The 12,115-nt window shown below is 37.0% G+C and overlaps 2 protein-coding genes across 4 annotated transcripts in view; one reads left to right on the top strand and one right to left on the bottom strand.

Annotated features, from left to right (window-relative positions):
• The window catches only part of CARF (calcium responsive transcription factor), a 71,387-nt gene extending 62,268 nt beyond the window's left edge, over positions 1 to 9,119 (bottom strand). Inside the window, exons 1-3 of one of the 2 annotated variants that reach the window (XM_024738368.1) lie at positions 8,196 to 8,271; positions 7,515 to 7,547; positions 5,057 to 5,222 (exon numbers count right to left, since the gene is read on the bottom strand). The gene's annotated coding sequence lies outside the window, so the exon portion shown is untranslated. Of the gene's footprint in view, positions 1 to 5,056; positions 5,223 to 7,514; positions 7,548 to 8,195; positions 8,272 to 9,071 lie in introns of those variants that run through there. The other variant, XM_024738369.1, reaches the window with a different exon arrangement.
• A 65-nt stretch (positions 9,120 to 9,184) lies between these two features.
• Positions 9,185 to 12,115, top strand: part of WDR12 (WD repeat domain 12) — a 26,318-nt gene continuing 23,387 nt past the window's right edge. The window contains exons 1-2 of one of the 2 annotated variants that reach the window (XM_024738372.1): positions 9,185 to 9,278; positions 9,863 to 9,959. In XM_024738372.1, coding sequence (XP_024594140.1) covers positions 9,919 to 9,959 — 41 coding nt within the window. In that variant the 5' untranslated portion in view covers positions 9,185 to 9,278; positions 9,863 to 9,918. Of the gene's footprint in view, positions 9,279 to 9,331; positions 9,960 to 12,115 lie in introns of those variants that run through there. The other variant, XM_024738371.1, reaches the window with a different exon arrangement.

Genomic DNA, 12,115 nt, shown 5'->3' with positions numbered 1-12,115 from the left:
CCCCCCAAAAAAAAAAAAAAAAAAGTGAACCTAGATACAGACCTTATGTTCTTCAAAAAAATTAACTCAAAATGGATCATAGACATAAATGTAAGATGCAAAACTATAAAACTCCTAGAAGACAACATAGGAGAAAACCTAGAGGACCATGAGTATAGTAATGATGTTTTAAGTATAATATACCAAAGGCATGATCCATGAAAGAGATTACTGATAAGCAAGATTTCATTAAAATTAAAAACTTCTGCTCTGCAAAAGACAGTATCAAAAGTATGGGAAGAAAAGCCACAAACTCGGAGAAAACATTTGCAAAACATGTGTCTGATGAAGGATTTGTATCCAAAATATGCAAAGAACTCATAAAACTCAACAATAAGAAAAAAACCTAATTTAAAAAGTGATCAGGGCTTCCCTGGTGGTGCTGTGGTTGAGAGTCCGCCTGCCGATGCAGGGGACACAGGTTCGTGCCCCGGTCCGGGAAGATCCTACATGCCGCGGAGTGGCTAGGCCCGTGAGCCATGGCCACTGAGCCGGCGCGTCCGAGCCTGTGCTCTGCAACGGGAGAGGCCACAACAGTGAGAGGCCCACGTACAGCAAAAACAAAAACAAAGTGGTCAAAAGACCTGAAGATACACTGCAGCAAAGAAGGTATACAGATGGCAATTACACATATGAAAAGATGCTCAACATTGTATGTCATAAGGAAACTGCAAATTAAATCATCACTGAGATATCATAACACACCTATTAGAATGGATAATATAAAAAAAAACCTCTATTAGATGTTGCCAAATATGTGGAACAACAGGAACTCTCATTGATTGATGCTTGGGATACAAAACCATACATACAGCCACTCTGGAAGACAGTTTGACAGTCTCTTACAAAGTTAACCATACGCATACCATACAATCCAGCAATTGTACTACTATGTATTTACCCCAATGAGTTGCAAATTTATGTTCCACAAAAACCTGCATGGATAGTTATAGCAGCTTTATTCACGATTGCCAAAACTTGAAAGCAACCAAGATGTCCTTCAATGAGTGAATGGGTAAAACAACTGTGGTATATCCATACAATGAATTATTATTCAGTGATTAAAAAGAAACAGGCTTGGGAATTCCCTGGTGGTCCAGTGGTTAGGACTCAGTGCTTACACTGCTGTGGGCCTGGGTTTGAACCCTGGTCAGGGAACTAAGATCCCACAGGCTGTGAGGGGCAGCCAAAAACAAAAAAAAAGAAACAGGCTATGAAGGCACAAAAACACAAGAAGAAACCTTAAATGCATACTGGTAAGTGAAAGAAGCTACATACTATATGATTCCAAATATATGACATTCTTGAAAAGGCAAAACTATAGACACAATATCAAGATCAGTAGTTGCCAGAGGTTGGGGATGTGGGAATTCATATAGGTAAAGCGCAAGAGATTTTTATGGTGATGAGATAATACTTTATGATACTGTTATGATGAATACATGACATTAATCCATAAACCTGTACAACACAAAGAGTGAATCTTAGTGTAAACTATGGACTTCTGTTCATAATAATGTATCAGTATTGGTTCATTAACTTTTAGAAAATGGACCACACTAATACAAAACGTTAATAGTAGAGAAAACTGCATGCTAGGATGGAGGGGAGAGAAGGTAGGAGAAGGAATATGGAAGAAAGGAAGGAAGAAATCTTTATATTACCTGCTCAATTTTTCTATAAATCTAAAACTTTCAGAAAAAAATAGTCTTTCAGTTAAAAAAAAAAAAGAGCAAACAGAGTGTCTGTAAACTGAAGCCAATAACAAATCATAGTATATGAACTCCAAAATTATCTTAAAATTTTAGGTTAAGTTACCATACTCTGAACAATGTTGGAGTTAGGGTGGACAAGAAATATATTATTTTTTCATTAACTTTTAAAACAAAAACTGAGAGGGTTTCATCAGTAAAAATGTATAAAATAGCTGAAGACAGTGTTCTGTAGTCATATGCTCTGGGTTTGAATTTCAGCTTCATACTTACTTGTCAAATTAGTTAACTACTCTGAGCTTTAGTTTTTCTCATGTGCAAATTGGCAATTATACTGCATCTCCCTCAGAGGGTCGTTATATTAAACAAAATAATGTGTGCAAAGAGCTTGGTGCAGTTCCTAGTACAGGGTCAATACTCAATAAATTATTTCTGCTACTTATAATTATGCAAACTAAGATAAAAAATTCACCTATCTATAAATAAACTACTTGGTTCCTAAGGACAAAAATCTGTTAAATATCAGTCATCTCATTGATGTAATAAAAACTTACCTGGGCTTAGTATAAAGCTCCTAAATATACTTTTCTATACTGTCTTTGAAAAATTGCAAAAAATTTTACTTTCAGATGACTAACAAGTTCTATTTCAATATTACTGTTTAGTTTAAAAATTCACACATCTGATGAATGTAGTAGAAAAAGAACACAGGGTCAGTCTAGATTTGATGGAAAAAAACAATGTTAACTTCCCTGAACTTCAATTCCTAGTTTTTTAAAGATCCCATTCAGTTCTTAGATTTTATGTTTCTAATAGCTGATTATCTTGATGACTTTTAAAATTCATTTAACTCTCATTTATTGACTGACCTCTAATGTACACTGAGTATAAAAATAAAAGAACTCTATTCAAGGAGAAAACTTTTACAGAGTTAGATCCAATTGAAAATAAAGTCCTACTGAGGGACTTATTAAAACTGAAATAATTGCTGTCAAGAATACAACTTAGGGCTTCCCTGGTGGCACAGTGGTTAAGAATCCCCCTGCCAATGCAGGGGATATGGGTTCGAGCCCTGGTCAGGGAAGATCCCACATGCCACGGAGCAACTAAGCCTGTGTGCCACACCTACTGAGCCTGTGCTCTAGAGCCCGTGAGCCACAACTACTGAGCCCGTGTGCCACAACTACTGAAGCCCATGTGCCTAGAGCCTGTGCTCTGCAACAAGAGAAGCCACCACAATGAGAAGCCCACGCACTGCAACGAAGAGTAGTCCCCGCTCGCCGCAACTAGAGAAAAGCCCTTGTGTAGCAATGAAGACCCAACGCAGACAAAAATGAATAAATAAAATTAAGAAAAAAAAAAAGAATGCAACTTAATTTTTTAAAGTGTATTAAATACACTGAAATATTCACTGTCTAAACATGATGACATTAAGATTAGAAATATTTTTGAGACTTTATTTTGATTTTTAAATATAAGCACTATTATGATAGAATACATGATTATGAATTTAATTATCATAGCTACAAAATAATTTAATGTTTATTGAACACTTATTATACTTAATAATTATTAGCCAGAATTATTATCACTCTGCTATTCTGTGATATAGGACCCATTAACAACATTTTACAGAAAAGGAAACTGAGGCTCACCAGTAAAGGTTATAAGGTTTTCATTTATTGAGCACTTACCATAATAAAGCACTAGGCTCAGTGTTTTATACATGTCATTTTATTTAATCCTTTCAACAACCCTGTGATTCAGTTACTTGCTCCAATTTACACATACGGAAATAAGATTTAAGCAGTTAAGTAAAGCCAAAGATTACAAATATACTAGGTGGCTGAGCAAGAACTCAAACCTACATGCATTTGATCCCAAAGCCCACTCTTTATCATTACAATGGGAACTCTTTCAAGGTAACAGACAAACCTCCCTCCTTCACTAGTCATGGCTTTAATATATTTTTTTTGGTAGGTTAACAAATTAAAGATGCTAAAAGAAATTCTTTGTTCAGTTTTGTTCTCAACTTTTCCTGGTTGAAATTTAATTATAGGCAGTACCTAACACACAAAAGCCCTCCTGCAAGCAATCTAAAGGTCTCTGACCTCCTGAAAAAACTAGCATTCTAACTATGCAGGAATTACAGCCCCTGAGAAAATATTCTATAAACAGATCCAAAAGTGGATCTCGGGACAGAAAGGTAAAAAGTGAAAATAGCTTAGGGGAAAAAAATTCTAAAAACTTACTCTCAGTTTCCTGGTAGGTGCCCTGATTCCATTACAAATTATCCCTACTGATCTAAATTTTTTTTCGTTTTATTTACTTTCTCTTACCCTATCTGAAATTTCATCAATGAAATTTTCATTGGAGTTATCAAGCATTTTTTCTTAAAAAGAAAAAACTCTGGAGAGATTATCAGTCATTATCAAATTTGTGTAAATTTATATAAATATAGCTTTCTTCCTTTAAGATGAGTTAAAAACAGCTACCCCGAAAAGTTTAACTTAGAATGCAACCTCTATCCATTCTAATAGGTGCATTTGAGGCTCAGAGCACCTAAAAGGGATTCTGCAGACCTGAGGTAGATGCTGCAGTGAACAGGGAAGGCAGGATGAATGCCCTGGGGAAGTTCACTAGTGAAGGGGTGGGATAACACAGGAAGCTTGCCAAATATAAACCACTTACTTCAGAACTTTGCCCAGACTGGGAATCTGCAAATGGAAGAAAGAGAACTTCTTTCCTACTATCTTCTGGAAATTCAAAACTCAAAATTTTTCTTTCAGTATGCAGTACCTCTATACTATGTGTTAAACAAGGTTTTAGTGTTTATTATATGGAAAGGTGGGTTTCAATATCTGTTGACCTAACTCATTGTTGAACTGGAGATTAAAAGTACATTTTTAAGTTACAGACATCCTTTTCAAAAAATAATTTGAATGAAGTGAAAAGTATTACTCCTTCCTCTCCTAAGTCTTCCATCAATTTGCATTACACTCCTCAATCCTGACAACTATAGGGTGACTTAAAATACCCAATTTTCCCACCTAACCTCAATGTCAGCTCATGCTATAAATTATTATCCCTAACTTTCAATTAACTATGTCAAAGTAAAGTTCCAAAGAATGTAGATATTAAGATTAAATAACTAGGTATAAAATGTTCTTTTCCAACAGGTAACCATAAACGGAACAAAGTACCTATATACAAAGTGTAACTTGACTTTTTCATTAATATGTAATAGACAATAGTTAACTTTTATAGAGCCGTTACTTTCTATCAGTTAAAAATAAAATTATTACCTTCATGAAGGAGCTTGAGTTTAAATTCAGGTCTCAAGCATTCTACTATCCCCAGAAATGCCCTCTCTTTTCCACTGAAGTTCTTCCTTTGGGGGGCACTAAATCATGATGGTTGGGGCTTCAGTTATGTGAAAGCTATAATTATGTCTTCACAGCAGCATTTTTTCTGTAATGAGAAGGTATTCAATGTATATTTATTTTCCAACACATAAAGCAAGCTACTAGATTTTGTTCTGCAGGTTTTACTATAAAATAGCCATTACCAGCCTGGTATAGTTTACCCAGCAATTGACTCGGTTAAAGTGAAGTAAAGACTAGGACTGTCTTTATGGAAGACTGCATGTGTCCAGGGGTTGGTGACTTAACCTGTGCTGGGGATTTGGACTAAGGCCTTGTTTCAACTCTCACATTCTGTAACTACTACAGAAACAAAAACGTCCACAGTAAATTGCATTTTTCTCCACAATGAAGATATTTATTAATTGAACATATTTTGGAGCCATAGAAGCTTGAGAATAAGGGCTTCCCTCCTCATATCCCATCCCCTATAAAATCCTAGAATTAAATTGATAAGCTTATTTCTTAAGTAAGTAGTATTGGGATTGGATAAAGAGAACAGAAAGAAAAGAGAAAGCATTAAATATATAACCTAGAGGGTTAGTAATAATTGGAGTTCAGAAAACACACTAAGGCCATTAAATTTTGCTGGCAAACTGCTTTCTAGAATGTTTCACATCACATTTTAAAAAGTGAATTTTACCTTATACCAAAAGCAAAGATTAGGAAGAATTAGAAGTTCAATGTTTTAATTTATAGCAAAAAAGGGCTTTTATTGTTTATACATATTGAATGCATGGCAGAGGGGAACACACTAGTCAGGCTATAGTTACTCAAATCTCTGTAGACCAAGTTGGGGCTACTGCTGTTTTTTGATTTTGTTCAACAGCAAATCTATTTGTTCAAAACATTAAAGGTAATTCTCAGCTGCAATTTCTTAAAAATTGTCTTAATATTTTTTTTTTTTTTTTAGTTTTCCCGATAGACTTTTGTGTGGTAAAATTTATCTGTTAAAACCAATAATCTAAGAGTAAATCCCCAAACAGGCTAACTGAAGGATGAAGCCACTTGAAGTTTAGAGTTTCTCTTAATTCTAGGCACTTTGGTTAATGTCTCAAGATTTAAAGGATATTGAAATCTTATATTTAAAATCAGTGTCTGACCTTATTAACTACATTAAAAAATACTGCTCAAAAGTACTTTAGAAAATAAAATTTCCCTCATCTTCTAGGGTAGGTAAACAACACAATATTCCTTCTATGATGTATACAAAATTGCTATGAATCAGTGGTGTCAAAAATTAAATCAAGACTCCTAATTCACAAATACTTTATAGAGTAATTTATTTCTTAAAAGATGGGTTTTGCAAGTTGTATTGTGTTAGTTAAATCAACATCTAAATGTTAAATGTATGCAAATATATATAAACAATCTACTTCAACTTTTCATTTTTCAGTGAAAAAAATTTTAAGCTAGTGTTCACAATGTCTCTTTTCCTTTATCTAAGGTTTGCCCTCTCTATAAACTTCCCTGTAATCTTGGTTTCTACCCATTTCTTACCCTGTACATACATACCTCTTTTTACCTCTTTGCTCTTTGAGGGATTTACAAATTATTTCATTTAATCCTCACAATGACTCTAAGGTAGAGCTTATTAACTATTTATAGATAAGAAAACCAACGCTGTCTAGTAACTTGGTTAAGATCACAGAACATTAGAGCTCAGATTCAAAACTAAGTAGGAAAAAATCACCAAAACCAAATAGGACTCCAAAGCCCACGCACTGTCTTTATATCATACTACACCATGCTATTACATACAGAAAAAAAAAAACCTATAATAAAGAGAAACATTTTCCAAGCTGTAGTTCTCCAGATAACGCGTCTTCGTAAGAAACCTAGTAAATGAATCATGTAGGAAATCATTAGAACCAAAAGCTTGAAGTTAATGTTCTAAGCAAAGTTAAGAAAAACACTCAGAGTAAGAATACTAATTACTCTTAGGTATTACATAGAGGGAACACGAAATACAACACATAAGCCACTGTTGAAAAAACACCAAAGCCATCATACTAGGTGTTCAGGTATCTTGGAATGCTTGTTAACTAATTTTCCCTTAACTAAAGGTCTCAGTCAAATGAAAAGAGTATTTTAGTGAATTCAACATTTCTGCTTTGTAAATTGAAGTTTTATCTTATTAAGCACATATTTAAGTTCTGTATCTTACGGATCATAGAAAATTTTTCCATTCGAACTAGGATCAACCTGTATTGAATATCAGGTACAGTATTTTCTTATTTTGATAAATTTCAAATTAATGATAGTTAAAAATGAATTAATCTACTGATTACACGTTTAAAAATATATTTTAACCAATGATATATTAACAATTAAAAATTACCTGAAGAACCTATTAAAAGTTTTATTCCAGGTTCTATGAATTTTAATTCAGACAATTTTACTGCTGTAACTCAAAAATTACTTATGATTAAAAGCAAAGGATGTTTGAAACTGTCAAATTTCTTTTTACTTCTACCAAATTCAAAAAATATGGATTAAATAACAAGACTTCAATTAAGAAAGAGAAAAAAAAGTGTTTCAAACTCCAGGTGGTCTAACTTACGCATACAATTCTCACAATTACAATGAATCACATGGTTAAATAACCATGGCTTCTATTTGCAAGCCCAATCCTTTCCTAGACCCTCAGCACAGAGGTTTTCTCTTTTTACTCCTCTAACCATTAAGCTAGTCTTTCTTACTTGTTCATGTTGCCATAGCTCCCAGTTAAACTGACATCTAAAGGATAACGATGGTAAAAACAGTTAACATCTACTATGTGGCACTTAATCTCACAGTTGACCAAGGTGTGGCACAGAGAGGCTAATAAATAAGCAGCTGAGGCAGGATTCAAACCCAGGCATTAGGGTTCCACAGCCTGCATTCTAAGAAGGTGAATAAATTGAAAATAGTCTTAGTTTCATTGTCACTGCGCACTATTAACAGATTATTTTACGTTTACAATTGTTTATATCCCTTCTCATAATCTATGGTTGACTTAAATATCATACATCTACTTAACTGTTGTACATCTTGAAGCAACGTAACAAAGGAAAGCTTTAGCTGTCTTCACCTGCACACATACCGCTTTGCCCCAAATTCTGCAATCCAGTTCTGCCTTACTCTAAACTGCCGTCTTTTTAAGAAGTCCCCCTCTTGAAAGATTTCTGGCGAACGCCTTAAAAAGCGACTAGGAGAGCTGAGTAGTATCTCTCCAACCATCCTCCCTCAGAAAAACAACTAAATTCCATTAGAATTATTCTCGGGACCTTTTGAGAATAAGACATAGGCCTTTGGGTAACTTCAAGACAAAAAAAAAAAAAGTCAAAAAGCGTTGGGAGAAGGTGTGGGAGGACGCCTTTCCCCTTCTAAAAGGAAGGTATAAAGGGGCTCATAAAGAGAAAAAAGGAACCCTAAAATGCGGGGCGACACATAGGACCACACAGCGGGCGCTCCCGGCCAGGGGGTCCGAGTCCTCCTCCGTGGTGGTGCGCCCTTGTGCTCAGCAGCCCTCCTCAAGACACCTAACCTCCACCTTCTCCAGCCTGCCGGCTCGGGGCCCGCGGACGCCGTGCGGGCGGGGGACGGTAAGCCTCGTCAGGAGGGGCCCCGAATACCGCCCGAGGCGGGGCGCGAAAGGCGCCACCAAAGCCCGTCAGCGGCAAGGGGCGGGGGCCGGCGGTTGCTCAGGGACCGGGCGGGTCAGGAGGTGACGGGAGGAGGAGGCAGCAGGAAGAAAGGGGGATTGGGAAGCAGCTTCCCGTCCGTCGGCGCGGACAGCTCTGCCAAACCTCCGACTCCCTCAGTCCCGCCGCCGCCGAGCACCCTACAGGGCGAGAAGGGAAGTCCACAAAGTGCTGGAGCAGAGGGGAGAAAATTCAAAACGAGTCTACTCAACCTCGTCTTGGCTCCGAGGCCCCGCCATGGAGACCAGCACAGTGCGCAGGCGCGCCCCTCTGGGAGCGCGCAGCGCAGTCGCTTGAGATAAGACCACTATCAGCCACCGTCGCTAGTTTTCCTTCTGATTCGTTATTTTTTTCGTATCCCCGCCTCTCGCCTGGATCTAAAGCCTGAAGCTAGTGTCGAGAGCCCAAGAAAAATCTCGGTAGCCTGAGAGTCTGATTGGGAGTATGCTTGAGAAAGTAAACCCGGAAAGGCTTTAGTGAATTAAAGCTGAAGGCAGAGGAAATATAATAGATAATTTGGCTGGAGTCGGGAAGGTTTAATGCAAATAAGATAGCCTAAGGGCAGCGTGGGAAAAAAGACTACAATACCCAGTGGTTACAGTGTGTGAGAAGCGCTGCTTTCTGGGGGTTGTAGTATCTAGGAGCTGTGTTTGAATTATCGGGACTGAGGATAACCTGTTAAAATTTTAAAAGAGAGAGAGAGGAGAAGCCTATTTGAATCGGGCCTCTCTGTATCTTCACAATCGATTGTAAGCTTAAATATATTTTTTAAAAATACAGACAGATTAAAGGGACGCGCCGCCTTTAAGACTATGCTTTACTAATCGATGACTCCTAAATCTAGGAATAGGTAGTTGATGTTTGTGGGCTGGGCCTTGTGGAAGAGAAGACTCGTGGTGCCTCCTGGCTGAGGAGGCCCGAGGAAAGAAAGCGGAAGCCCAGTGTTCGACTGCTGCTTTTCTCTGACACGTGCGGTCTAACTTTGAGCTGCCTCTTTTTGCAGTCCTGAGAGGCCGAAGCGCCGGTTGTCTGTTACCCATACGTTTCTGTAGGCAAGCCATGGCTCAGCTCCAGACACGCTTCTTCACTGACAACAAGAAGTAAGTAAGCGTACTCCCTTTCTCTCCCCTCCTCTCCTCCCCGCTCCCGCCTCCCGCCCCCCAGCCCCGGGATCCTTTCAAAAGACCACTCCGGTATGACCTTGTGCATCCCTGGTTATCTTTGCCATCAATTCACTTTTTCCCTTTTTTTGGCTGGATTCCTCCCTTGAGCGAGTTTTCGCACAAATGGAAGCGGTACCTTGTGAGGATTTCTCAAGGATCACCGAGCCTTCTTGCCTAGACTCAGACTGTATATAATTTGAATTGTGAGTGTAGAGGGACTTGAAGGGCTTCAGGTTTGCTTCCTGAATGTAGTGCATTATGTAATTGAACAGTGAACAACGGACCAAGTCGTTATAGGCTGTCTGCTTAGTGGTGTTTCACAGTGTCTGAAAACACAACTTCATTTTCCTACGTAGGTGATAGACGATGCTTTTCTAAACCAGGCTAGAAGGTGGAGCTCTCAATAGGGAGTTGGTAGAACTGGTTTTTGATGAGTGTGAAGTCAATTCAGTTACAGATTTGTGTATTTATATACATAAATCTACACGTATACGTGTATATATATATATATGTATATATATATATATATACCTGTATGTGTATACCTATATGTATGTAAACATTTTACCAATTTTACAAATGGTGCCCGGGTATGTAGCAATCATTTGAAACCTAATTATATTCTGCTTTGTGGCGTATATTACACTATTAATTAACTTTTTTTTGTTTCGCCTGGTCTCTTCCACTATATTGTAAGCCTCTTGATTGTAGAGACTATGTTATGCTTCTTGGATTGACTGAGTCAACAAATGTTTGTCAAGTTCTTCTGGAACTGATGATAAATAATAAATATTTGTTGTATTAACAAGCTAATGTCAGCTATAAACTAAAAAACTCCCACCTCAATTAAGATTATATTTTTGATTCTGTGTTTGTAGCTTTATGTGTTGACCTGGTACATCATATTCACTCCTCTTGTATTGTTGCTTACAGTACATTTAAATTGTATTATCAATACAGATGAGTATATATACTTAGTCGAAATGCTTCTAAAGGAATATGGTGATGGAGTAGCATGATCACTGTATTTTTTCTAATTAAAAGTTTTATGGAGATTATTGTTGATTCACATGAAGTTTTAAGAAATATTAGAGCACTGTATTTTAACTCCTGTGATAAATGGATAAACATCATATGTGTGTATGTGTGTTTGTGTTTATATATTTAGGTTTTCCAAAACGGTAACAAAACCTAGAAATTAAACTTCTCGCTTCTTCCTTTCACGCAATACGTTCTCATCAGTAAAATGAGGGGGGGGAAGTAGATTTATTCATGTATATGTGTATAATTTACATATGCATGTATCTTCATATATGAGTATGTAATTATGCTACTTTTCCCTACTCATCTTACTGGCCAAAATATCATAGTAAACCAAAACTTTCAATTTCTAGGCTTTGTTATCTTTTGGAGAACCTAAATAACTTTTTACTTTTTTCAGCATGATAAATATATAACTATAGCCTTACTACTCAAAGTGTAGTTTGCAGACCAGCAGCATTAGCATCACTTGGGAGCTGGTTACAAAAAGCAGAATCTCAGACTGTACCTCAGACTTGCTGATTTAGAATCTACATTTTAGCAAGATCTGAAACCTCCATCCCCCTCTCCCATTGTGACAAAAAGAGACTTATCATAGCATGTCTTGGTGAGCCCTGGAAGTTCTACCTTAACATCTTTTGAAACTTTTACATTCCCCACAAATATAGCCTAAATTCAGACCTTATGAAGACTTTTTTGTTTTTGTTTTTTGTAACAACTTTATTGAGATGTAATTCATGTGCAATAGAATTCACACATTTAAGTGTCCAATTCACTAGTTTTGAGTGTATTTGCAGAATTATGCAACCATCACCACAGTAAATTTTAGAACATTTTTCATCATCCTTTAGCTGTTACCCCCTCCCCCCACACCCAAATACTTCCAAATCCCCCCAGCCCAAGGCAATCACTAATTTACTTTCTGTCTCTATAGATTTGTCTGTTATGGACATTTCATATAAATAGGATTATACAGTACGTGGTCTTTTGTGACTGGCTTCTTTCACTTAGTATGATGTTTTTCAAGGTTCATCCATGTTTTTATATATATA

The sequence above is a fragment of the Neophocaena asiaeorientalis genome, unplaced genomic scaffold (assembly GCF_003031525.2).
Source record: "Neophocaena asiaeorientalis asiaeorientalis breed wild unplaced genomic scaffold, Neophocaena_asiaeorientalis_V1.1 scaffold258, whole genome shotgun sequence".
In the NCBI taxonomy this organism is placed as follows: domain Eukaryota; kingdom Metazoa; phylum Chordata; class Mammalia; order Artiodactyla; family Phocoenidae; genus Neophocaena; species Neophocaena asiaeorientalis.
The sequence above is the reverse complement of the archived record's forward strand: the minus strand, read 5'-3'. Positions and strand labels throughout refer to the sequence as shown.